The sequence below is a fragment of the Corvus cornix genome, chromosome 4A (assembly GCF_000738735.6).
Source record: "Corvus cornix cornix isolate S_Up_H32 chromosome 4A, ASM73873v5, whole genome shotgun sequence".
Lineage (NCBI taxonomy): Eukaryota > Metazoa > Chordata > Aves > Passeriformes > Corvidae > Corvus > Corvus cornix.
This window is the reverse complement of record NC_047058.1, coordinates 8,452,899-8,480,550: the sequence shown is the minus strand read 5'-3', so window position 1 is coordinate 8,480,550 and position 27,652 is coordinate 8,452,899. Positions and strand designations below refer to the sequence as shown.

The 27,652-nt window shown below is 38.3% G+C and overlaps 1 protein-coding gene across 9 annotated transcripts in view; it reads left to right on the top strand.

Annotated features, from left to right (window-relative positions):
• The window catches only part of KLHL13 (kelch like family member 13), an 87,326-nt gene that overhangs the window by 34,511 nt on the left and 25,163 nt on the right, over positions 1-27,652 (top strand). The window contains exons 1-2 of one of the 9 annotated variants that reach the window (XM_010407625.3): positions 12,782-12,870; positions 13,348-13,460. The exons of 6 other annotated variants lie outside the window; for them this stretch is intronic. In XM_010407625.3, the coding sequence (XP_010405927.1) occupies positions 13,363-13,460 (98 nt within the window). In that variant the 5' untranslated portion in view covers positions 12,782-12,870; positions 13,348-13,362. Of the gene's footprint in view, positions 1-12,469; positions 12,871-13,057; positions 13,461-27,652 lie in introns of those variants that run through there. 2 more of the 9 variants (XM_010407626.4, XM_019290817.3) reach the window with 2 other exon arrangements.

Here is a 27,652-nt window from a genome sequence, read left to right as displayed (position 1 = left end):
TTGTGGGGGCAAAATTGTAATTTCAGCATCTCCAGAAAGTGAAACTGCTGAACTTCAGAATGAGTAAAATATACTGTTATTGGAAGAACGCATCAAAGCAAAGCTTTGCTTAATGTAAGTTTTGCTTTGTTTAGAGATCCAGAAAATTGTTATACCATGGGACACATACTGCAGAGAGCTGAGTAAACATGGCTGAAAGAATATGCAGAAGTTTGTGGGAAGATGTGATGAGCAAGTGGGCATGCAAATAGGTGTCCTTGTATTTCAGCTGTCTTATGTTGTTTCTGCTGTTTGTACATTAATGCCTGAGCATGGTCTTGGGTTTGTCTGATTCTTACACCAAACTTCCAAATTCTGTTTTAAATTCATATAGTTAAACTTTGTAGTTCAAAATTACAGTGGAACATTATAGTCAGAAATACCTACTTCTGTGTCAGAGATTGTCTAAGATTGGAGAATCACTAGATGTTTGTCTCGGGAGTGATTGTGAAGCATCAGTTGACACACTTTGGAGTCAGTTATCCACTTAATTTGTAAATGTTACTTCATACCTAATTCTATGTCTTCTTTCTTCCTTCACTGAAGCTTTTTCTGCTTCAGAAACTGTTGGTGGAAATTTGACATCTGGAAAAAGTTTTATATTGAAGGCATAGGTTGGAAATGATGAAAAATTTCTTGAAGTCATAGCTTAAATTCATCTTCCTTTGTGTTTTTATCAGTACAGAGTTAATTGCATAGATCCAGGTATAACACAGGAGGAAGGGGGTTTATAGTTGTTTTTACATTACCATGCATGTGTCCCACTACAGCGTCAAGGATGCTTTGGGTAGTGGGAGGTGAGGTGGAGAAGTTTGATTGCTGGCCTTGTATGTGAATGCGGAAGTCACCTACAGAGCACTGGGTACAAGCCACTTCTGTTTTAAACTGTTTTTCTCACTTTGCTTCAGTGAATCTGTTTTGTAATAAATGGTTATTGAAAAACTGCTGGTGGGATAGCTGCAGCATGTTATGTGAAGACATTTCTACTGTTTCGTTTTTTATCCACCAAACCTCTGCTAGTATTAGTTTCATGCAAAGCTTTCTCTTTATTGTGTTGGAGAGCTGGTGAATAAGCACCCGACATTTACCGTGCTTTTTGTGATGCTATATACTCTCAGTGTATTTCTTCTTCCCTCTCTGCACCCCATGCTGTTAAGTCCAATATAACAGTTGATTCTTGTACAGAAGCCATTCCTTAAGTTTTCTCAGCCTTTTCACTCTCTGACTTTCCCAGTTCTTTGCTGTAGCTGGTGAGATGGGGCAAAGGGTAGAATAGCTCATGTCTCACACCAGGTAAGGTGTGGGAAGGATACTGTGTTTGTCAGTAGGTGTCATAGAATATCCTGAGTTGGAAGTGACCCCTAAGGATCATCAGATCCATCTCCTGGGTAGTACAGGCTTAGGAACGTTGAGGCTGGGCACAAACTAGTCCAAGCTAGCTAGTCTTAGCTGTGATGTTGCACAGATCAACCAAAGCTTAAAAAATGCAGTATTTTTCATTGGTTTCGTAGATGAAGTGAGTTTTCTGTTTGTACTGTTTTGGGTTTTTTTTCCATTTAAAATGGGAATGTATTAAAATATTTGTCTTGTCGAGTAGTTCTTGTGAATACCAGAAGGTGGCATAACTGTTTTCCTAAAAGCAAGAAATTCCAAAATGCAAGGAATGTGCATGATTCTACTACTCTTGATTTTAAAGCTATTGGTGAAATTTTGATCTAAGGGAAGTTGGATCAACTTAGATGTTAGCATTTAAAAGAATTGTTTAAAGGTATACCCATCTGCCTTTTTTTTTTTTTTTTTTTTTTTTTTTTTAATGTGAAATCCTTTTGTGCTGGTTTTTATAGGTAAAGTTTTTGAAGCTGGAAGTAGTTTACCTGAAAATGCAGCAGGAGGGAAGAAAGAGATCATCCAGTATGTGTGCAGTGAAATTCTTTCCTGAGGTGTTTTACAGAATCCCAGTTTCCCATGAACACGTTGTTTAAATAGCTTACTTTATCAATTTGCAAAATGAGACCAATTCCTGTTTACTATAAGCTCTTTAGCAAGTGCTATAAAAGAGTACATTATTAGTATGGTAACATATAAATGATAGTTTTGTGTGGTAGCACCTCCAACCACAGGCAGATTCTTAGGCATACTAACATTAAGTGTTAGAAACAGTAAGTATTGGTAAGAGTGTGCAAAGAAGACCAATGAGCCTTTTAATGACAATCTATTTTCAGGTAATATGTATCTTGTTTTAATTGGAAGCTTAGTCTTTGTGCAGTGTTACCCTGCCTTTATTGACAAGCTGATGTAAGAAAGTATTAGATACCATCTCATTTGATGCTTTTCTTATTAGTCTGTCTCTCAGGCAATCATCTCCACTATGGTGTTGATCAAAAAGTAGTTACATACACTTTATTGGAGGTATTGTTTCCATTCAATGTTGTAGGGGGACTCACTCCTAGAGCAAGTGCACTGGGCATGATGGGCAAGGTTTTGGCAGTGGGGTGTCAGTGCAGGGGTGCCCTGTGCCAGACACAGCTGGGGTTGATTTTGCGTTAGCCCCCCTTTTTGTTAGAATACTTACGTTAATTGGTGTAGGACAACCCTGAAACTTCTGAAGGAATGAGATACATGGGATTTTTTCTCCTTCCTTCAGCTCCCTCTGGCAGACAAAGTCCCAAATTACACCTGCTTTACTTACAATTATTTCAGAGAAGGGCTTGTCCCAGCTCAAAGTTAGCACAGTTGCTTGGTGTTCTCTATGTATGCTTCGAAAAGATATTTTCAGCTGTAGAAAAGTACGTTACTGCAGCTGCAGAAGGTGCTGAAATACAGATATTTCTTGATTTAGCTGACTCTTGCACTGTGACTTTGTGCATCACAGCTGTGCAATGCTATTTCACCCCAAGGACCTCTACACCACACACATCTATCATTTTTTTTTTCTCTAATGTGGTCTCTCTGGAGTCTGCTGTGATTCACTAGAGCAGCACAGATGAGAACGATGTGACTGTTTTGCATAGGAGCCTAGAGTTATTTGCAGAATTTAGAATGTTTTTTTCCTGACCAAATGAGGTGGGTGGAAGGAAGTGGTGCAGCTGTGCTGGTGGTGGCTGTCACTGGGCTGAGCCTCCCACCCATCTCTCTGCAGTCTTCTCCTCCTCTGAGCTTCATTGATTTATTTTCAGTTCTGTGTTTCTGAAGGGGAGTTTGCCAGGTGAAGGGATGTGGCCATGTGCAACACTATAAAGATGTAGAAAACTGTCAGGAGTTGTGTGGAGTGCTGGTAAAATGACCTGTAGAAGCTGCTACATGGACATTGGTGAAAGCACTGAACTTCGCTTCTGAATAGGAGTCAGATGTCTGAAGTTTTATGAAATAAAGGTTTATAATCAGGAGACTTTAAACTATTTGATTTAAATAGTTCATAGTTTTTAAAAATGCAAGTAAGATTGCCATTCTTCCATGGGTCTTTCTAAAATCAGGTTGTACTTTTCTTGCTATGTACAATTATTTTATGCAAAGCAGCATGTCCTCTTTTGATCCTAAATTATCCAGATTGTCACTAAATAGGTAATTGCAGAGTTCTTCCAATCTGCTAAGTGAATATCTTAAAACTTTAAATCTGCTTTTGGAAATGAATTAGTACCTTGTATATTTGCCCACCACAACAAATCTGAAATTAATAACTGGCATATTTCAAAACTTTGGCTAGGAAATGTGGAATTTTCTTGAAATTTATGTTCTCAGAGCTGCTAAAGATGAAAGCAGTTTGTAACTTTCTGTCCATAATTTAATTATTAAACAGGACTTTTGACATTTAGTGATTTAAAAGTAAAATACAGCATATTTCAGAGAAATTGAACTTGTTTTTGTGATAGTATTTTTTTGTCTTCTGGAAAAATCTAAATGTGAGCAAGGCATGCATTTGGAAAGTTTCATGTGTTTTTTAGGTGTTGATGACCGCTCAGATTGGGCTAATTCTATGGCATGAACACACTCATTGATTGTACACCCTCCCTACACCCCATTCAGCTCAATGTGAAAGGCTGTGGCCTTGGGTCCTTCGTATAACAGCACTCAACAGCGGGAACTTGCAGAAAACCTCTTTTTGCCATAAGGTGATTAGATATTTTCTGAAGAGGTAGTATCCAGCTCTGCTGAAATCTTGCAATTAAAGCTGTTCCACACATTTAGGACTGCAGGGGTGGTTGCAGGTATCCTTGAGGTGTGCATGATCATTGAGCTGCAAACACACATCTTCAAAGTGTCTTTGCTCATGGCTGCCTTCCAAGTGAAAGAACCAGTGAAAACGATCCATTTTTGTCAGTTGTCACTGTTGCTGTTGTGTAGGGAAGTGCCTCAAAACAAGAGACCTGGTTACTTGATTTTACTTTCCTTTTGGGAGCAGGTAGTGTGGAGGTTATCACTGGCTTGGTTTGCTGAGGAAGGGAGGATCCTGAGCAAATGAACCAGGGAGTTACCCCATGTTGTCTTTTGGGAAGGAGTCTTTGGACTACACCTACTTTTGTCAAATGGGATGAGTTGATTCCTGATTGCCACTGGCTCTTGAGGAGTGTGGGGGGATCAAGAAATCTAAAGTTTAGTACAAGACTCTCTTTTCCCCTGCACTGCCTGTTCAGCTGTTCTAGCTTTGGTACTAATTCTACCTGTTCTGATGGCATTTATTTGAAATGATCTGTGGTCTTGAAACTCCTTTTCTAGTGTAGAGAAATTACACTTCTTTTCTCTCACTGAATGTGAGAAATTAACACTAGGGATAAACAATTGACATTAGTGACAAATTTGAAATTGAACTTTTTGCTGCTTAAGACTTTCACATGTCCCTGTGTGAAGGCAAGCTGAACTTTAAGGTCAAATTGCTATTTCATAAAAATTTATATTTAATATTCTTCAGAGTGTCTGATAGCAGGTAATTAAATTGGTTGCATCTAGGTGTCTCTTTTGTGACTCCTTGAAGGAATCCGGCTAGCTGCAGTGCAGTGGCCATGGGCAGCAAGGTGCAGCACCTTCAGGTCTCCTTGGGAGATGCATTCCTGCAGTTTTTATGGCTCCCAGGTTGCACACAGTGATTTTTGACAACCTGGACTTGAAGCATCATCATCTTGAAACCTTTTCAATCTCATTTTCTGTCAGTCTTTGGAGGGATTCTGGCCTTTGGATAAAGGTGTCAGGAGTGCCCACAGTGGAGATTTTGTGGATTGGAGACATCAGAAGTGACAATGCAGTAGGAATTCCTGTGTTCAGGAAAAGTTTGTATTTTTGGCTTTTAATGAAACTGAGTCATTACAGAAGCACACAAGAGTAGTGATCAAGGGCTTCGTTCTTGCCTTCCCACACCTGCTCTTCTGCTCTTTTCATCAGGGGTACTTTCTGTAGGTGTGCAAGACCACAAAAACACACTTCAGTGGATAAAGATAGTAAGATTTTGAGAATGAAGAGGACTAACAGATTCCATGTAAGTAATGCAAGAATGAAAGAAAAGCCTGCAAACTTTGATTTTAAGAATAGTTCCAAAAAACTTTACCCAACACATGACTCCTGTAGTTTGCAGTTTGCTGTCTGTGGTGCAGGAAATACTGAAATTGTTCATGGCTAGTGCTTAGTCCTGGCTTCTGTTCCATTACTAAATTGTTTAATATATTTGCATGATTTGAGTCTGATGCGTAAATGTGTTTAGGCGTTTAGACTTTACTAAAATAAATTGAACAGCCAACAGACTATAACAGCTGTGGAGAAGTTGTTTAGAAATAAATACTTTATAGTTCAGTTTGACCTAATAAAAATAACTGTTGCTTCAGACAATTATCTTCAGCAGGGTCAGTCTGGCTGCTGTAACTGTGCATTCATGTTTCTGTGTTGATTTTTTAAATATAATCACCTGGGGAAGATGAGCCAAGTTCTCTGAATAAATTGGTGCTAATTCAAAAGCATCGCTTCTTAGTGGTGTGTTGTCAGTAGAGTACATGGGCTTAGATCAAAAATTGGAAACCTTCATTAGCTCACTTTGGTTTTACCTCCTAAGTGTTTTAAGGCCTTACTTTACCTAATAACTTTTATGTAACAGTAATTTACCCAAGCTGATTTTTTAAAATATTATAACCTGTAGCTTGTAATTAACAGTGCATAGTGACAAATCTTACCTCAATTTTAGAAAAATCTCTCTTCAAGAATACACACAAGAAAATGCAAGTCATCTGTAAGTGGCATAAAATAAAACCCACTTTCATGGTAAGAAACACACACTTCAGAATAGATTGGAAATATTTCTGAGACTGTGTGTAGTTACCAAATATACCTGAGACAGGCTTTAATATTTTAATATATTAATGCTTCCAGATATTAAAACTGTGAATACTGCAGGGACTAAGTTTGTTCATTGCTTGTCTCCCTTTTCCTGCAAGTTTTTGGGAACCTGACTTAAGATTTAAGCAAAATTATTTTACTTAAATGTAAAACTTTAAAACTTTAAAGGTTTTAAAAATAGTTGATTGTGACCTTATAGGAAATGGCCTGAGTTTTTTTGAATGTTTGCTGTTGCTGAATAATTTCAGAAGTTTCAAACTTTTTTTCAAATTTTTTTTTTTTTTCAGTTATGAGTGATGCAAAGACCAGGGTTATGGACATTTGAAGAATATGTGAAATGGAGAAACTAATTTCTCAACATGATTCCTTCTCAGCCTCTTTGGTTTGTTGAAGAACATGTACTTACTTTGGTAGCCTCAAAATCATGTGAGAATTTGAACCTCTCCTATCTGAGGTGTCTGGAAGGGAAGGGGAAGTGGCTGCATCAGATGCAGGGTAAATGTGTATTTGTCAAATATATATAAAAATAATGTATGTCTATATATTGTGTGTGTGTATGTGTGTGTATATATATATACACATGCTATATACATGCTATATATATATCTCAGGTCTGTAAAATTATTATACATAAATATACATATGCCTACTATACATATATATAGTAGGCATATGTATATTTATGTATAATAATTTTCACTGAAATGATGCATCCTAAAATGTTACTGCAGCAATTTCCTCATTTATACAGGAAAAAATGCTGAGTGAGTGGATAGAAAACTGTAGCAGTTCTTGTTGAATGCATAGCACATGCCCTGACTGCTTAACTTAATATTTAAAGATTTGGGGATTTTTTTCCCCATTTGAGAAATGGCCCCACATATTGCTATAGAGACCGGAACCTGCAACTGTTTACAGCATTTTGACAGCAGGAGGGGTTGGCTTCAAACCTGGTTTATCTCACTTCTTTATGATTTATGATTGATGATTGTTCCTTGTTCCATGAGCAGTCAGCCCAGTTTAAAAGAATTAAATATATTTGATAGTAACTACTTTGTAAGCATCTCTGATCCATTTATGAGGCCACATGCATTGTGATGTCTACAGTACAACTGCTTCTAAGAGATGCTGTAACTTACACCTGGTGTCTGAAGGCTTTTTTTATCCCCAGTTATAAAAAAGACTTCTTTGAGACAGCACAGTAGGTAGCAAGTCAAAGTACAGGCATAATTGTCAGAACTGTCTGTAGCGGTTTTAAAGCTAATTTCTTAATGAAATATTAAAAAAAATAATTGAAAGACTGTTTCTTAGTAAGATACTTATTTGATGTTTCTACAAAAGTTGCCATTTCAGTAAAAGTGTTACCAGGTGCACATTGCCAATCTTTTTCTGTACTTCAGTATTTGGGGAATGTTACAGTGTTGCTGTGCCAGGACTGCAAATGTGACTGCAGTGGTTTCGAAACTTTGGATTCCTCCTTAGCAGATATTTGTTTTTCCTTCATATGAATTTTGGTGTGAATATTTTGACAATATATGGTTAAAGAACTTATATTAATTAACTGGCTCATATCTAGGGCAAGTACTGTCAACACCATCTTTTAATTATTCTCTTCCAGTAATTGGAACAGCTGCAGTTTAATAGACTGAAAAGCCAGAGGTAGAGGCATGAGAAGCACCCATGTGAAGTGGAAAGAGCTGAATTAGGAAGCCAATTAAATTATCACACAGATTTTTAGGGAACCTGTAGAGAAATGTTATACATCCTTATTTGCTCCTCTTCAGTTTCTAGACTTGTGCCTTTGCAGCCATAAATTGCTAAAATGATTTTGGTATTGAAATAATTATTGCATTTGAGCTCCATGGCTTTGGGAAATTTTTACTGGATTTTGGGGGTTCTGCTTTATTTTATTCTGTGTCAAAATGGTCTTATGTAGTGTAGGATGCATCAGCTCAGCAGGCTAGTGATTTGAAGATACAGAAAAGATGAGAGCAGTTCCTCCCAATGGGAAACTGATTTTCTGCCTTTAGTTTGGAGCAAGCTTTGCTAGTGCTAATATCATAAAACAAGGATTTTACCCTATAACAAATGTGTATTTTGAAGTGGAAACATGCTTTTGTATCAATAAATTTTTAGAACACAGGTGTTGGGGAAAAGAATCTCAAAATTTTGAATATGTTTACTGGTCTTACCACTATCATTTTAAGTTATTTTTCTTGTTGTTCAGTTTGGCATCTTTTCTTATACAAACACTATATTAATAGAAAATAGTTTGTGACACATATATTTAGACCTTTCAGTTGTCTACATTTCTAGATGAAAATGGGAGATGTACATCATACCGTCACTGTAGCTTTGACTGTTTTTCTTTCTGTAAATCTAAAGAAGCCTGAGGTTCTGGAAGAGAGAAGACTTTTCAGGTCATGCTAGAAAGGGTTTGGAAGACTTGAGAAAGTGCTAATATAGCATAACCCTACTTTTTACCTAGTGCTTTCGGTTCCTCTGACACTTAAGAGATTAATAAAAGGAGAGAGGCAAGTAGCCTGTTTAAGTGGAACAGCAATTTTTTTAACTGCAGCAAATCACTTGAATGAGCAAGTATTTTTTTCAGTTTTGTTTTTAACAGTTTAAGAACTGAGGAGAAAAAGTTAAACTCATTATTTGTGCAAACTAATGAAAATCCAGTGGCATCTCTAGAAGTTGACTTCTATTCTGCTTAGTTTTTGTACAAAAATTCAAGTGGCATTCAAAGGCTAAGAATAAAGACTTTCAGACTAGTACAGTTTTATGTTGCCTGGGCTCTGATACAGCTTTCTGCCTGTGCCTTTTTCTTCTGCTTGAACAACTGTGAAGGGAAGTCTTATGGGAAATGCAGAGATGGTTTAAAAGTTTTGTTGGAAGTACAGATGCCCCAGAAATGTGAACACAGTGGGCTGTAAGAGGACAGCATGTTGACAGTTGGTATGTATGACAAAATGTGGTAGCAGCTTAGCATTCAAGTTGCACAAAGGAAGGAAGAGGATATCCTCAGAAAAGGGAGAGAGTCACAAGGGACATGGTTTTAGCTGCATTCCTGCCTTGAAGATTGGGGAGAGCTTGCAGAAGAAAAGATGCTGTGATCAGTGCCCTGGCAAGGGGGGCACTGCATGTGATTTGGTCATGTGCTTGCTGTGTGTGATGCTGTGTGCCTGCTCTTCTCCTTTGGGGCAAATTTTGCTTGTTGCTCAATAGTGAAGCAGGATTTAGATGCAGGGATGGAGGAAGAAGGTTAGGAAATGCTTTCCTCTCTTAACACAAGCATTTTTCAGTGATTCTTCTCTTTGTGGACAGAGCTGCACTGCTGTTCAGCCCCAGTCAGTAGCTTCTGTCCTTGCTTAACATCTCAGGTCTGTAAAATGGCACCTTGGGATCTTGCCTTTGGTGGCATTATTTACTTCTTTCTTCTTATGCCACCTGTTCCTTTCCTTTATGGCCAAGTTTTGTGCAGAAGTGCTTGGTACTCTGTCAGTTACTTCATCTGTGCTCAGTGCAGCTTTGGAAACACGAGCATGGAATTAGTTGCTTGAAACCCAAACGCTTTCTCATCTTTTGTACACAGAGTAAAAGATGTGTGGGAGACTTGGATAATAAGTAGGATATAACTTTAAGCAAGTTATAAATAGTAGATGCTTTTAATTTTGAATTTGAACTTGCTTGTGAGAAAACTACAGAGACCAAGTCCTTTGAATGGTCTCAAAAGGATGTTTAATCTGTGCAGTTATCATGGGATTTTAAGCATTTAGGAGTTTTAAACCTAAAGCACATCTCCAGTTTGTGTGCCAAGTTGGTGTGTTTTCAGAGCACTTGTCTGGGAATAACTGTTTTCTCAACAAGGAGGATTCTGCACACAGCTGTAATTCTGCTTTTGGCGCTCAGGACCAGTTCATTTGAAGATGAGTGACAAAGCTATGTAATATGAGAACACAAAATGTATATTCATTGGGTGCAATGCACTCCAGGAGATCAGATTACTTTTCCTGTATTTTAAAATGCGCAGCTAAACTGTTATTTTGAAGTCTTAATTAAAATATCCGAATTATATACTGTGATTGTCTGTTGTCTTAGGAGTAGTTTATGGAAAGCATAAAATACATAATAATAGTATTTTCCTTGTGAATATGCAACTAATCTGTGACTGTCAGGAAGAAAATGGGATTTGATTTTTGTTTTTTCTCGTTGTGTGTGGATAGGTGATTCATTTCTCACATGGTTGTTCTTTAGCAAGTGACTAGCATTTCCCTATTTTTAGAGTATCTGCCACTGCTACTTTCTTCAATTCTGGATTTTGTACATGGGCTGTTCGGTGGAGTAGTTTGTGCTGGACTTCAGGAGGGGATTTGGTTGGCAGTGCTTGGGATTCCTGTACTTTCAAAAAAATGTTTACTGTTACTGGTTTTTCTGCAAAGGTTTTATTTATGTTGCTTGTAGAGTAAGTGGAAAAATAAGTGAGACCAGAAGCACACAAAGGAGAGCAGATACTTGAGGACTCACGCTGCCCTCTAGGGTGAATGATCTTTGGGTCAAAAGTGTGAAGTAACTCTGATTTCTGTGCCTGTGTGGATTGACATAAATGTCAGTCAATACTTGGGAATGACTTTGTGGCTCGAGTTGGATTTTATTTTACAAATCAGAAGGGTATTTCAGGAGTTACTTCTGAAAAAGGGGTCCATTGATTGTCTTTAGCCTCATTCTTTTTTTTTTTTCGTATTAGTCATGCTGCTCTTAATAAATAAAACATGTGGCGATCTCCTTGGAGGTGGCAGAGCAGTAAGAGACTTTACAAGCAGTTACCAGTTGGTTGCACTGGCTGCACTTGGTGTGAGGAAGGGAGTAACTTTGCTTATTGTATCTTAAGACACTTTCTGTATAATGGTGAATGTAAAAGCAAAGTTGAGTGTATGAATGCAAACTCATGATTTTTTTTATTTTGTGATTATAATAGCAGTTATCTGACGTCTTTCAACCTGACTTCTAGGCCTTCAGTGCAGAGCTGGCATGATGTAGTAGTCTGGTGGTGTGTCTGTGTGAGAATGGACACAGTATTGACCATGTGTGTAGCCAAGTGTGTCTGTTTGCATGTAAATGCTTGAATTATTTTGCTAAAAGTATGACTGTGCTAAAACTGCATGGTTGTTTTTGCAGGACTAGTGTTTCTTAATAGTCATAGCATATAAACTCTGTTGTCATACACAGTGATGTCTCTTCAGCATCCCAGTAGCAGTTCCTGTGAAATTTGTTGCCTGGCTTAATGCCACTCATTTGTAATTTAGAACTTCAGAGAAGTAGGAGAGAGGCCCTCGATTGTTTGTCCAAGGAGTGCATCTGGTTTTGAGTGGGGTTCTGCTGGGTTATTTTAGTTCCTTGCCTTTGGTTTTGGTAACGTCTTCAGAAGCCCAAAAGTATTTTGGGCAAACATTTTCAGTAATGGTGATCAGGATCAGCAATTATTCCCTGGTTATTTCAGCCCAAAATTGAACTTTACATTGTATGTTTCATTGTTACAAAAACCCTCTCAGAGTGTTGTTAAATGTTACTAGAATGATTAAATTTATAGTAATTTGTAGAAATAGCTCCTGTCCTGGTTCAATTCTTTATTGCTAAGTAGTGTGATAGGGTGTTGACTTTTTAATGAGAGGATTAAGCTGTCCTGATGAATAGAAAAATTGTCATGCTGTATAGAGACTATTCTGAAATGTGTAGACTAAATATCTTAGTGTTGATTTTTTGTGCTGTGGCAATACATTAGAGGTGATTTATGTTTTTCCTGTAAGGTGATCAATATAGCTGAATTTTTGCCTTCTTTTCCCTAGAAACCTGCTCTGCTTCTGCATCAGACGCTATTAAATTCCCTATTCCCTTTTTAATAGTTTGCCTTCCCTGCTCCCCACTGTCGTCAGCCCCAGGAGGTCACCAAGCAGAGCCCTGAGTTGCTGAGTGGTCCGTGATGGGGACCTGCGTGACCATCTGCTTCATCAGTTCTGGAGGCAATTTGGGAGCTGCTGGGGGCGGGGGGGGGGCGTTGAGAATTAGATTGTTGATAGCGTTCCTACAAAGACTGCTGTTAACAGCCTGCTAGTCTCTGCTTCTCTACTGCAGAAGACAGAGTGATATTTGTGTTCCCATATCATGTTGTAAAATGCATGAGATTTTGCTCTTCCTCATTGGAAATGAGAATAGGAAAATGAGAGCATCCTGAACCAGAAGCTATTAGAAGAGCATGAAAACCTGCAGTGATTTCTGCTTTATTTTGTCTTCTTAGCTATGGATTAGAAGGACTGATTTTTGCAATGGGTTTTTTCCATAATGGCATTCTTGTATTGTTTGGTCAGAGCTTGCACAGGAGGAAAACAGGCTGCTGAATTTAGCTACTGATCTCTATTAGCCGTGGCCTAAGGCTATGCTGAGATTTATATCCCATTTATATTGTTGCAGCTCAAAAGAAGAATTTTCAGAGGATGACAAGTGTATTCTGAGTAGGTATGTTGTTTCATTTTCATATGAAACCCATTTTTTTTGTTTCTGCTTCTATTGGTCAGAAATGAGGTTAATAGGAAGAGAATATAGTACAGTGCTGCAGTGTCCCTGTTAGGGTAGAACAATAGCACCAGAAACAGTTCTTTAAAAATTAGCTGCTTTTATTAAATAAAGCTGCATTGTGCTGGTGTGCAGAGTGCAGTATTTTTTTTCTTAGCATATACTGCAGTCAGTGCTTCCCTAACGAGGTGGCACTATTGTTGAGTTAGAAGGATAGAATCATCATATTGCTTTAGGGGACAGCAGGATTTAAAAGGAGATGCCTTACAGCCCTGTTTTACAGATTGGAAGCATCGGTTTAGGGGCATTGGCAGAATCATTTCCTTGTTCTTAGCAGCAGCCACTGCTGTGTCAGTAGTGTGTGGAATGGAAGTCCTAGTTGGTAGTCTGTTATGGAAACGCTGTTTACTGTTATTGTAGTACCGTGGTGACAACATGCCATTGAAATGGAAAACGAGCTCTCCTGCTATCTGGAAATTCCCAGTTCCTGTGCTTAAAACATCCAGGTCATCGCCACTTTCTCCAGCATACATGTAAGTGAGAGAAATGAGGATAATAAGGTGGGAATGTTTTTTGTGAGACTACCCTGTGGCAAAATACCCTGTTACATATTAAATGACATTGGCACTCAGAATTTTATCTTGTTTGCTATGTAGATGCGCCCTCCCCCTCCCATTTTTATTATGGATGTTGTGTCAAGTCTTCTCTTTTTGTTGAAACGTAGAGAAATTGTGCAGATTAAGCCATATTCATAATGATATTCTGTATGTTCATTTGAGAAGTTTGTGGTGGTGTTAATTTGTAGAGTTGATCTTGAATTGACAAGTTAAGCTTTGAGGCTGGCAGGCTTTCTTTATAGTGTGTATGTGAACATCTCCTCCTCCTGACTATTTCATTTGGAAATTGAGCTTGAAATCACCTGCTGTATTGTACTGCATTTCTGTTCATGTGAGTTCTTGTAGAGATGAAATCATACTGCTTTGGTCTTGTTTTATTCTTTGAAGTCTTAGCCTTAATACAAATTGAATGTCTTCATAAAAAGTTACACTAAAATCTTAAAACATAAATTTGAATCATTCATATCTGAATACTTACGTAGTTATACAGGTTGTCAGTGTAAAGTAGCTTCACAATATGCCTTTGTCTTGCCAAATCCTGATGCAGCTTTTGTTCACCTATTGTTGCTGTGAGTTTTGTGTTAGCATATACAGGTGGCTTTTTTTTCCTTCTCTGAAATAAAACTACTAAGCACAGGGTACTGAATTCCTTCTGCCTTTATTTAAGGAAGCAGCTCTTTCAAAAGGAGGAAGAGTTGCTTTAAAATGCACAGGTAGCAGTGTAGGTGACTTTTCTATCTGGAAATTGCTGTAAAGGCTGCTACTTTTCAATAGTATTCCAGCCTAATACCTACAATATTAGTAGTTTTAAGCTTGCATTGTCTGCTTGCAGGTAGGCTTTTGTTTCAGCTACAGTAGGTACATGCTGTAAGAGAGAGGTGCACAGGTCCTCTAAATGTCTTTTTTGTTGTTGTTGCTGAGCATGGCATTGTTACTGGTGGGGCTGAAAGAATCCAGTGCCATGTGCATGGTCACTATTGTTCTCAGGGAGAAAGGCTGAGGGAACAAACCTGGTTGTAAAAAACCTGTACTGGGCACGCTCACATTTAAGATTAACTAATCTTATGACAAGATGTGGGTGTGCTTCAGTCTTTTTACTGGAAGCTTCAAATATACTTAAGGCTACCAAAAGAGAAGGTATTTCCACCTATTCTGAGTTGTTAAAAAATATGACTTAAATATAAGGAAAGTGTCATTATGGTAAGAGTTGTGAGACATTTGAACCTATTTCAGGGAAACAGTGTAGTCATTGTTTTATCTTATGCTGTTGTTTTTAAACTGTAGTACTCTTAAATACAAGAAAAATCAGAACTAGCCCGGTCTGATGTCTCTGCTGCCGAAACGGAGCATTTCTTTTGTGTGTCGCCTTTAAAGTGCTAATCTTAGCCCTGAGAATGCTCCAGCCTTTGTGATGGGGATTGTGTGGCTGATTATCTCAGTGTGTTGAAAGTATGAACAGGTTTATTGATCATGCTTAAACTATATGACGCTGAGCTTATCTGGAGTATGAGAAATATGTGCTCAGCAGCCTTAATCTTCTCTTGATAATGAGTCAGTGTATCTCAATGTTTATGAAGACACTTCTTCACTGGTACACAGACCTGACATTAGGAGGACTCGTATATCTCACGTTAAAATTATTAATATATATTATTGTAAAGAATGAGAAACGTTACAAAATGGCACCTACTTGATTAGGCAATATAAATCAACTAATTAAAAAATCCCTTGTAATTTAGGTTGACCAGTAAAATAGGTTATGGGATTCATTACCTTCATTGCAGAGATAACAGTAAATTTACTACTGTTTTATATAATCTGATGTTTTTCATATTCATATTTATAAATTTTCTGTCGTAAGTAGTACTCTGCACACTAGCAAAGGGCTTATGTTTTGAGTAAAGGATTGAGGAATAAAGTGGTGTGTGACATGGAACACATATTGATGTAAAATAAATGGCCATAAAACTCTAGAATTCACAGATGAGCACTTCAATACTAGGTATTTTGGATCTAGGGTATGCAAAGGAATGATTGAGCTTTTAATCCCTTAAATACTTGACATCTCCATCTTACAAAATAGGGGGTTTAGTGTAGTTTGGAATGCAAAGTAGAGAGGTCTTAAAAGTGCTTGGTTTTTTTTCTTGTATTTAAAATGAAATTCCAGTTTTTCAGGTTTCTCTAGTAAAGTTGACCTTAGCTTTAAAGGCTTCACCCTGCTTATGATTTACAGGCAACTTACCTAGAGAGTAACCTGATGATCAGGTCACATATATTTTATTAGAGTTTTTTTGGTCTGTGTACCCAATAGCTGAACTGTGCCTTAGTTTCCCTGTCTCAAAATGCTGAGACTGGTGGTTGTGAGCAGGTTTGGCTTCTTGGATGAAGCACCTATGTACTAAATGCTGCTGCAAAATGTTTACTGTCTTGCAGCTGTGCAGCTGGGGTGGCTTAGCTCAGTCTCTGCTTGGAAAGTTTGTGGTAGTTGGTGATCTGGAAAAAGGAGTGTGAGGAGCTCGTCTTGGAGAGTTCTGTGCTGGGGGGAACTTGTGGAAGGGTAGTACCTGAAATAAAGGACCTGCAAAAGCTGAGGTGTGATGAATTTGTAGGTGAGGATGTGGTTCTGTTACTGGGAAGTCTGTTTGGTTTGCCTGGTCTAGTACCCCTTTCCTGGCAATGGGAAGGAGCAGCAGGGACTTGCTGCCTCTTGCCTGGTGGCTTTGTATACCACCAGTTATTTAGTAGGGATATTTTCAGGACATCCTGACTGCAAGAGGGAACTCTTCGCATTATTCAGAGGGTGAAGGGTTCCGCTGATGGGGAATGCACACATTCCCTGTCTTCTGGTGAAACTGATCCAGAGTAGCTTGAACTTTCCCCCAAACTGGAGAGATCCAGTGACATTGCATAGGTGAAATTAGGCACTATTGGAATTGGAACACTGGCATGTACCAATATGTGTAGGTGTAGTGTAGCTGGCTTAGTGCATGAGTTAGGAATGTGCAGCTGTGGGTACATGCATACACCTTTGTCAGGCTGCATTTTCTTTCACGGCAATTACGTTGCTGGGATTTAGAATATAGATGACTTTTGCCAAACATTGGGAAAGCTGTTACAGCAAGTTTATGCACCACTAGTCAAATCATATTCATATTTGTGGTTGCGTTGCCTATGTGGAGAGAGACCTAGGTGACTTCATATATCATGTGGACAGTGTCAGCAAGCGAGTAAGAGGCAAGGACAAAGTGAGTAACACAGAAAGTGAATAACACTTGAAAAAGTGGTGTTCCATGGCATCATAGCTGTTATTTAACATGTTTGCCAAATGTTAAAAACAAAAAAGCAACAGGGACTGACATAAGCAGAGGTTAAGAATTAAAGCACTACTATAGTGGGGGTGAGGAACAGTTCTGAATTGTATTTAACAGTTTTGAGGCATAAAGGAACATGAGTCCCAATTATTGTTCATGGGGCACGGCATCTCATACATTAAGAACTAAGAGAATTCTTTCTTATTCACACCAGTAATGTCATATTTTTTTTAAAAAAAACTGTGCGCATCTTCCATTAACACAAATGGAAACAATGTTTGTGGAAACTCAGGAGATTTAAGTGCTATGATGAGCATCTACAAAAAATTCAATAATGCAAGAATACTATTTGCAAAAACACTTTACAGAGGATTGTTCTATTAATGTTGTGTCATGCAAGAATATTCTTAGCTGCTTTTTAAAAATTTAAATGTTGAATTAAGTGGTTTTAGTCAGCTGCATGCCAATTTTAAAGATAAGTAAAATAAAATAAATCTTAATTCAGTATAATCAATTTGTAATCTTAGTACCTTCTATCCTTTTACATGGAATAGTGTGTTGATATTAAATGGCAGCTATCCTTTGCATGTGTTTTCATAAATAACTGACAAATGTTAGGAGAAATAAACAGATGTGGTATTCCAAATATATTGCTATTAAAGGGTTTGCAACACAGTCTGTCTGTCCTGAGTCACGTGGTTGTGAAATTTTTCTGATCGGAAATGCTTTGCTCTAATGGAAATCAGGTACTGTGCAGGAAAGTAGAATAAATTCTCAGTATTCTGGAGTAAGCAGCATTAGTTTTAGCTGCTTATATGGTTATATAGGTTAATGCTTTTGTGTCTTCTTCCAACTATCTGATTTGCTCTACAATTGAATTTATGCTATACAGTGATATATACTTAAATGGGAAAAGGTGTGTGTGTGTAATTCATCAGACTACCTGTATTAGTTCTCTTTGGTGAGACTACCCTGTGCATGTCTGCTGCCTTCAATGGTCATTTTTGGTAAATGAGCCCTTTTGTTGGGCTCCTGAGCATTTGGCAGACTACACAATATTCACACTCACCTGTCTTGGGCAAGATTTCCATTTTATGACATTGCTTCCTAGATATTTCAAATTTCAACATGTTGAAAGTCCATGTGCAGCTCACCTCAAATATTTTTTAAACTGATCTGACAGTACATGCAAACAGATTAATTGAATGAGTGGGGAGTAAAGGGGGCTTGTATCTTACTAGTAGGAGACTGCTTTTAATCCCAGAAATTTTGTGTATGGAGTTGTCTTGGTTTTGAAAGACAGGTAGGTGTCTGCTAAGGAAGGCAGAAGCCTCCCTTGAAGTGGCAGATGTAACCCCTTTCCCTCCGAGTTGTTATAATTTTGAAATCAAGGGCCTTTAGACAAAGATGTGGGAAATAGGAATAACAGTTCTTTACTATTATATATATATATATATATATATATATATATATATATATATATATATATATATATATATATAAAACCAGTCAAACAAAACAGCAATAACTATGGCAGTAACAGCAAACAATCACAAACCCAGTGCCAGCCTTCTCGGCTGTCGGGCCCTTTCCCCTCGGGTGCAGTTCCGCTCGCAGCCGGCAGGGGCGCTGGCGGCTCCTGGTGAGCAGGGCAGGTGCGGTGGTTCCCCCGCGGCTGCAGGGGCGCTCCGGAGCGAGCTCGGGGAGCACGTGGCACTGGTGGCCTGGGATCCCGGGAAGGGATGGAACAAAGGCTTCACAAACCCCTGGGCAGCTGGCCCCGGTGTCCGGCTGGAGCTTCGGGAACAGCAGGCTGGAACGGCAGGCTGGAGCGGCAGAGATGAGCACAAATCCTGGAGGACAGACGAGATGTATCCAAACGGAGAACCCCCCGGAGGTCTGGACAGGCAGGGCGAGCAGGGCTACAACGCAGCGAAGGCTCGAAGCAACAGCGGGGCAGGGCGGCCACAGCCCGGCCTCCAGCGGGGCAGGGAGGGCGGCTTTGGGATCCCGGTGTTGTTTCCAGCAGAAAGAAAAGTAGCGGAAGCAAGCAGACTCCTCTCTCTCTCTCTCTCTCTCTCTCTCTCTCTCTCGGACGCAGAGAGCGAACTGACCCCACACCCAGGTGAAACAAAAGGAATAGCCAGGCATACCCCACCCTCAGTGGGTAGCTCTTTGTTTTCTTAAGTATCCAACGATCAGCGATTTGTTCCCTTAGCAACATGTATGGGGGGGGGGGGCGAGGGGGAAGGAAATTTCTTTAACAGAAAAAAAAAAAAACAACCTAGGACTAAACTAAAACCCCAACAGGAGTTCTCCTTTGTGCCTGTTGATCTTTCTTCTGCTCTTTATGTAATAGTTATTTCAAGAGATTTTTCTAAGTTTGAAATGTGAAATTTCGTTGCTGTAGTAAACTGATAAAAATGAGAAAAAACCTCCAACTTGTTTGTCATGGAGCCTCCCGGGGCTCATGTTTTTTCTGGGGAGATCTTATACGGGATGATGTAGCTAACAGATCCCCAAATTGACACACTTCTCCTTATACAGCGTGATGTTGCAATATTGGCATTGTGTTGTGACATGGTAAAACATCTTTATTGAATTATCTAGAATTATTACTCAGCCTGTTCTGCCAGCATGTTAGTTCTGCCAGTTTGTTATTTTTGCCATTATTTCTTTGTTACTGTGAAAAAAAACTTGTTGTCCAGTCACATTCTACTCACTTACTTTTCTAGTATTTTCTGTTAACATTTGGGTGGGGCTACCTATGGATTTTCAAAAAGTGCTTGGTGAATATTTGGGTTTTAAAATAATAGTTGCTTGTTCTAAATGGTAATAATGGGAATTTTAGTGTAATAATGTGTAGCTATCACACTAAAGTGGAAGTGCACATTATATTATTGCTGTAATATTTTGTCCAGCAGTGACAAAGATTGTAACAACATCTAAATTGCAAAAATGTGTTTTTTCATGGCATGAACAAGTCACATGCCCTCATCTGGCATGCATAGATCTAAATGCTTTATCATATAGAGGAAGAATATTTTACAATTGAAAGTAATTAATGGCCCTCTACACCCTCTCCGGCAGACTGCAATAAAGGAATGCTAAAACATCTGTGAGAAGTAACAGAGCAAGATAAATGGTAGGGAAGAACACAAACCCTAATGTCAGAATCTTACTGACTTTTAAGGTATCAGAATTATTCTGACCAGTATGTAGGGAAAAACCCTCCAACACTCTTGGAGGGAGTAGTTCGTAGTTTAGTTACAGGAATACAGTGGGATATATATTCTATGACCAAATATTGAATGTGCAGGTGCCTCTTTAGACTTAGATTTGTCTCTAAGGAGCCATTCTGTTAACTTACTGACTTGTGTGTGAAAACCAAGGACACATAAGGTACAACTGTAATCTGCTGGTGCATGCAGAATGGTTTTTGTAAGTGTTTTGTAATACTCAGGAAGTATTAAGCTGCCTAGTCAAAATTCTTAACTTTTGAGCACTTAAGACCAAATATAAAGAGCAGAAAATAGGTGCAGTGTTAGTCCAGCCTAAACTATGAAACCTCTGGCTATTGTATTTTACCTTTTTCAACATTAAGGGAATAAAATAGTTCTCCTTATGTAGAAAAGCTACAAAATGTGTATTTCCTTTGCTTTTTCTGTTTCTAACAGTAGGAATCAATAGACAAATGCCAACTTTAGCAAAAAGTCATTAGAGAACTGTTTCTAATTTGGCATCATTAAACAATGTGAGCCCGCAAATTTAAGCTACTGTTATAAACATATATTATAGTATTGGCTTCTCGCAAAGTATTAAAGTAGATATTATATAATGTTAGAAATGCTTTTTGCTGTGTGGATGTAGTTTTCTCTCGTTTTAGCAAGAATGTTAGCAAGTGTGAGCAAGTAAGATAACCTCCAAGAGAGCAGAGGATGAGGCCCAAGGAGCTGCTAATCAACACTTTGTCCGGGGAACAAAAGGGCCCAAAGGCTGCTCCGCCCGGAGAACGGGCGGCCAGGAGGGTCCGAGAGCCGCTATCACCGCTCTGCCCGGGGGGCAAAGAGGCCCAAAGCTGCAATCAGCCCTGACTGTCTGGAGAATTAAGAGATCCACCCTACCATCGACTCTTACCTAGCGGGCCCAACCCCAAGAATCAAAAGAAATAAAACCACAAGGCCGAAGACTACGCATGCTCTAAAAAGGCGGCCCCAAGGAGTGGCCATGCAGATCAATTCCTAGAAAAGTTTTAATATGAATAGAGAACAGACAGTAAAAATGGTATAAAAAGGACTCACCTCGGGCATCAGGTGTGCTCTTGGCAGAGCGCCACGGCAGCCGGCCATTATCCCTTTGCTTTATTTTGTGTCTCTTACTGTCTTTATATTAAACTCTTTAAATTCTAACAGGAGAGTGAACCTCGTTTTTCACACTACTAATGGTTCAATGAATGCAAACCCTTTGTCAAACAGATAAATGTGGATGTGATACTAAGGCTCCCAGAGAGATTGAATACTGTAACGAACAATAGCTTTATAGCACTGACTGAGCCAAATACTGCTTTGTTTCTGTGGAAAACAAATTTGAATTAACCAGTGGGCTGTAATTATGCTGCAAACAGCTTGAGACCTGTGATTGTTTAGTTGTTTAAGAAGGAATTTTGAAGAGAATATTTTCTGTTTGCATATTCTTGAGAAAACATACCAAAGCAGTTGATGATGTTGCTCAGTCCTCCTCTTCTGGCTTTGTGGCAACTGATCTTGTGCTGGCTTTGGTAACAGTGTGGCATTACTAGAAGGTGATACAAAAAGGTTTAAGTGATGTTGGGAGTATCTTTGTTTCTGTGTTCTCCTACTTTCCATTGAGATCCACTGGTGCTGGGAACAGTAACAATGTATTCAATCATCTGAGTGTTTATAGTAGCTCTCATCATTTCTGTGGATGTGGGCTTGTGTGCTTGGGCGCAAACTTTTTCTCAGTATGGTGGTTGTATGTTGAAGTCCAAAGAGACTTGACTGTATTAAAAAAAAAAAAAAGGCACAAAAAGGAAAGGTTAAGGCTTGACATTTAAGTACTAGTCTCCAAAACTTTGCTTCTAGAAATAGCTTCAGTCAGTTACCTGGAGCCTGACTGTGGTTGAGCATGGGTCAGTGTCCCTGTCCTTCAGGTGAAGTTGTGTTTGTTGTTCACCTTGTGGCCTTGCTGCCTTTGGTGATGGTGCTGGCAGAGTTGCTCAGGCTACATTGCTTCCGTACTGACTTTCCCTTCACCTTTTTCATCTGGTCACTGCAATGCATCTCATGCTGTAACTGTGTCAGAACAACAGGTAAAGCTGGTGCACTGCCTGCCTGCCTCTGCTCATCAATGTGTGCCTAGAAATGACCTTTGTCCTTCTCTGCTGATTTTGGGGGGTTTGCAAGTCCTGTATCCTCATCTCTTGCTTCCGTTAGCCAGAGCCTTGTAAAAGTAAAAACCCACTTCTCACTGCTTTGGTCTATTATATAGAGCCTGTTTTTATTTTCTCCTTTTACAGAACACCCTCAGTTTGGAGGAAAGGTGGAAAATGTGGCATCTCTTTGCTTTTTAATTTAAGTAACAGTAAGTTTTATTTTGTGCCTTTCTCCTGGAGCAGAGATTTAGAAGAGCTCAGTATGAAGTTACTAAACAAATGTTTTTAAATGTTCTGCTGTTACTGCTGCCCTTCTAATGTATGAAAAAGATCAGGTGTAAAAAATGAAGTATCAAAATATAAACATCAGAGCATTGCCCAAAATGAGCAGTATTTGGCACTAGCTGCCACAGCTGTTTTAGGAGATTGCATTCACAGTAGTTACAATGCAGTGATAATTTACTTGAGGCAGAAGGTTTGTAAACTTCTGGTTGTGGTGGCCCCTTTCAAGTGAACAGAATTAAATAGCATTTTAAAGAAATTCAGTAGCCTGACAAATACAAAGTGTTTTTAGTTTCGGCAGAAGCCTCAAGTTCATCTAATAAAAATATGGTCTTTAAACTGTCCAGTAAAAACAGTGACATCTGAAGCTGATAGTGTAGGACAACTGGTCATAGTGATAAAGGAAAAAAAGGCATGATTCCCACTCCTAATGCACTGTGTGTGTCACAGAGATGATCCACGCAAAGCAATTTAGGTCTTGCCTTCCAGTGTTGTTCTTGTGTTTATCCTACATTTGGCTCTTAAGCAGCAGTGGTGTCAGTACCTGTGTGCCCCAAAGCAAGAACTGAAGTTTGAACCTACTGGTTGGTCTGTGAAGAGGAGTTAACTTGCTTTGTCAACCTACTGCAACAAAAATGACTTTTCTCTTTCTTTTCTTTGGTAGCTGGAATTGTAGATCTATTTTAAAATACGAATTTGTGTTTCCTATAGAAGCTTTTTTGCAATAAAAAACGATCAGCCAAAGATAAAACTGGTTAGTTTTACTGGGTTGCCGATACCATAAAAGAATTAAATTAGAAATTCTTGATAAAAAATAGTAGTAAAAGGAAGAGATGCTATTTTAGGCAAGGACAAGTATAAAAGTAACTTCTTCACCTGAGTAAAGGATTTCCTGAAATTGTATGAGTAGGAGATATGGAATGGAAATGTGAAATACCATGATTGCATATTTTTTTCATCTACTTTATATTAATATTTGGATTTCTTAAAAACATATTATGAGATTTTCTTTAATACAATGCTGCCACATCAGTTCTGCTTACTGAGCTCCAAGGTGGCCAGGTACTTTGTTGGGAAATTCCTGAATTCATTACTCATGAAGTTGGAACATCTGTTCATAGTGGGAAGATAGCAATATAGTCAGTAATTTTTTTTTTTTTGAGACTGAGCTTACTAAAATAATTTTTGGCAGATTAAGCATATAAAGTAAAAAATTGTTCTATTTTTAATAGTAAATGAGAGTTTTTTTGTATTTAGTGGCCTTTTAATTAATAGGTTCATTAGCGAATTGCATGCATAGGTGCATGCACAGGATAGCCCTGTACATGCCCTGTACAAAAAAACAGGGTTTTTTTTGATAGGTTGTAAAATCATAAAGATTTGGCTTGCAATAAGAATAATCTGACATTGAAATCTCTGTCCTTATTACCTGATAAATACCAGTGTCCTGGCAAATGCCAGGGGTGATTGCATCAGAAGCCATTTTACCAGTGACCAGAACACCTGTGGTCATGGTTCATTGAGAAGTAATTTGACAGAGAAAATAAGGTTATAGTCCTTTCAAAAATGAGCTATTGAGCTTCACCAAATTAAGAACTCACTCTCTGGCCAGTATGGCTTTGGCAAAGCTTTTACTGAGTTATGTAAAGACTGGGTTTTAAATAAATTGGAGAACATGCACTCTAAAATATCTGTAGCTGTAGGCTGATGTCCTTACTTTGTTTTCAAAGAGTCCCTACAATAGTCTGAGAAACATGAATGGATTACTGATGGAAATGAACAAATCCTTAATAATACTCTTAGTTGCCTTGTTTCTGTTGCATCAGAATGAACTCAACTACTTCTGAAGAAAACATAACAGAATATTGGTTTATTTCATTTGTGCCACTAAACTCTAAAAAATGGCGACTCCATAATTAGAATATTCTAGTTGAGAATAAAATTTGTCACAGTTTTCACAGATCTTTGCTTATCTTGGGTCGCCTGGATGCCTCTGAACCGTTTTAACAGGTTAACAATTGCTAAGTGGTTTAGAAAGCAGTTTGCCTCTGTGAATCATATTGTAACTCCAGCCAGTTAAATCTGTCAGTATTTGCTGGAAAGTTAAAGCATATTAATATCCATATAATGCACACTCCATTTTCATCACTACAAAAATACCAGTTGGAAGCACTTGGAGGATTAACTTGGAGTCATGAGAAGAGCATGTTTGGTTACAGCCTCTAGGAAAAAATGAAACGTTAAAGAATCAACATGCGGTTAGAAAGAAATTTCTGATTGAACCTACTTTGTGATAGCAACTAATTAACCTCTGGCACCTTTTTCTGAACTACAGGCCACTGCTTCCCAGAGGTTGCAGAAAGTCAGGCAGCTCCTCTGCCTTCCTCTTGCAGTGTTAATATTCATTTCACATTCAACTCCCAACATTCTCTTGTTCTTACTACTATGATGTTCAATCCTCTCCAGACCAAGTGTGTGTTGAAGGTGGTTTTAACATCCACATTTAGAGCAGCTTGTTGTGAATTCTCACTACATGTTACTGTAGTTTTAACTTCTTTTAATTTTTGTTTCCTAACTTTCTAAAAGTCTGGTTAAAAATGGTACTGCTGCACTTCTTGTTTAATGATTTCTGTTTATCAGAACAATAGAATTAATTAGAAAGTGAATTAACTTTCTCCTTTGATAGTATGCTTAATTGTGATACACTGTACTTAAAGTAGAAAAATCAATATGTTTACATTCATTACTATTGAGTTAATTATAGTGCTTAGTAGATCTATGTTAATGAATGTAAATAATGCCTTTGGTAAGTGTCCAAACAAGACAGATCTACTGACTGTGGTTTTGTTGGGAATTCAGTTGGACATTCAGTGCATTTCCCGTCTGTTCTGGGTGTGAATGGCAGAGTTATTTCTGAAGCTTAATTTTACAGCCCCAGCAACAGAAGCTACATTCTGAATACTTTAAAATTTTGTTGCAGGGTATATGATGCAATGCTTGGGTTTTGCTCTGTGTGTATTACTGTTAACACAGAGCTTAAGCACTGTTGCAGTTTCACTTTGTCTTATAAAGACAGGTTTTTGTTGTGTGAAGATAAATGCTGAAGTGCTACAAAGCCAGTGACAAAGGCATAATTTGTGGTCGCTCTAGGAGTGCTCTTTCCCTCTTGGTGAATGTCACAGGGCTGGAATTCAGGGGGTAGGTGCCTTATTGCCAGGTCTTATTGCTGACTTGCTTTGGAACTTCTGCCAAACCCAGCTCCTGAATGTCACCTTCTGCAGAAGGGAGAGGGTGCTCAGCCCTCCAGAACTGTTAAGCTGTAGATTAGAAAGGTGCTGTTTAACAAGAACGAAACAAACAAAAATCCCCAAGCCCCCACAAACAAACAAAACCCGTATCACTTTTTTTTTGTCATTGTTTTTTAGATATAAGCCAAAACCCATATAGGATTAATATAATCTGCTTGTCTTTATTCACATGGAATCATACACAACCAAGTTAATGTTTAAGACTAGAATTGTAACAGTTACATTCTGGTGAATTTTTATAGTGTGGAATTTGCAGTTTTTAATGCCGTAGTCACATGTGCAGGTTTCTGTCCATGCATAACAGCAAATGTGGAAGAGAAATAGTGAAAATCTTTTCTGTAGAAGAGCTTCAGGTGGTGAGCTTCTGAGTTTATGTGTGTGATATAGAGAACTGCTCATTATATATTGAAAATCAGGTAGAGGAAATAACTGCTTATAGCCACACCAGGCATGTTGAATGTGTACTTTTAGGTATTGCCAAGTATTTTAAAATTTATTATATCCTTTCTGTTGACTGAGCAGTTTTAACAAAGTATTGTGTTCTATAGAGGACAACCTGTAGAGGACACAGAAGTTGTGTGTAATGTTCAGAAAAATGCTTCCATTATCCCAGCTGTTCTTGGAATAAATGAATCATAGTCAAGGTCTTTGCCTTCATTTGTAAAATTTATGAATTACGCTGTCTGTCAGGAAATCAAGTAGCAATGTGGCAAACATGGCAAAAAGCCCACCCCAAACAGCCAAGAAGGTTGGTTTACTTGTCTATTTCTTTTCGTAATGATTTTAAACGATGTATTCATTTTCTGTTTTCTTCTGAGTTCAGAGAAAGTAGTTTAAATACTCCTTCGTGTAACATCTATCTGATCTGACATTTTGGGAAGATGCTTTGAGAGCAGAGAGTCAGATTCATGCTTGTTGAATCTGTTGTTCTTCCCACCCACGCTTGCAAGTCTACCCACATTATTTCATATTTCTTCTTAGAAAGACATGTACAAATTTAGAGACTGGATGTCCTTTGAAATTATGTAAGACTCTTGCCTCCATGCGATTGTATGAAAACTAAAACAAACAAAACTCACCAAACCCAAAACACCCTAGAACAGAGTGAACAAAAATATTTTGGGTCATGAGCTAGCAACTTGCTTTGCTGCTCTGTTGCATAGTTGTATTTGCTGGATGCAGAGATAGTCTGGAGAGCCCTTTTCTAAGGTATACCCTGTAAACTTTGTTTAAATGACTCTGGATTTGTTTTATGAAATAGATAACTGTGTTTCAAAAATAGCACAAATCTTGCATGCTGCAGTTCATCCACATTAGTTTATTCAGCTGAGTACATTAGAAGTCACAGCTATTTAGATGTACCCTTGTTCCTACAATGTTATGTCTGTGTGCATAAAATTTCACTGTTTCAAACCCCTGTACACTGTTGAATGGTGAATTTGTTTTGAATATGTTTTTGTAGCTGACCTTTTGTACTCATGGGTTTGAACAAGGCACATTGATGCTATGAGGGTAATATGTGAGTTTCAGAAAGTGCTCTATATGGTCTTTGTACCTGAAGAAGGTGGGGGTAAATATTTTTTAAAAAAAGGAAATTATAAAAATTATTTTTCTTCCACAAATTCCAAATTTGTCCTCACATAGTGATCATAATCAAAACTGGGGAAAAGGAGGGGGATTTAAGCACATTCTTGTTACCTAATTTCTGAAACTAGCTTGGAAGCCAATGTTTTAACCTGCATGTTTAAATAATCTGGAAAACTTCTTGTATCTGAAATTTGCAGCAATTACGTCAAATGACCATGAATCTTTTTT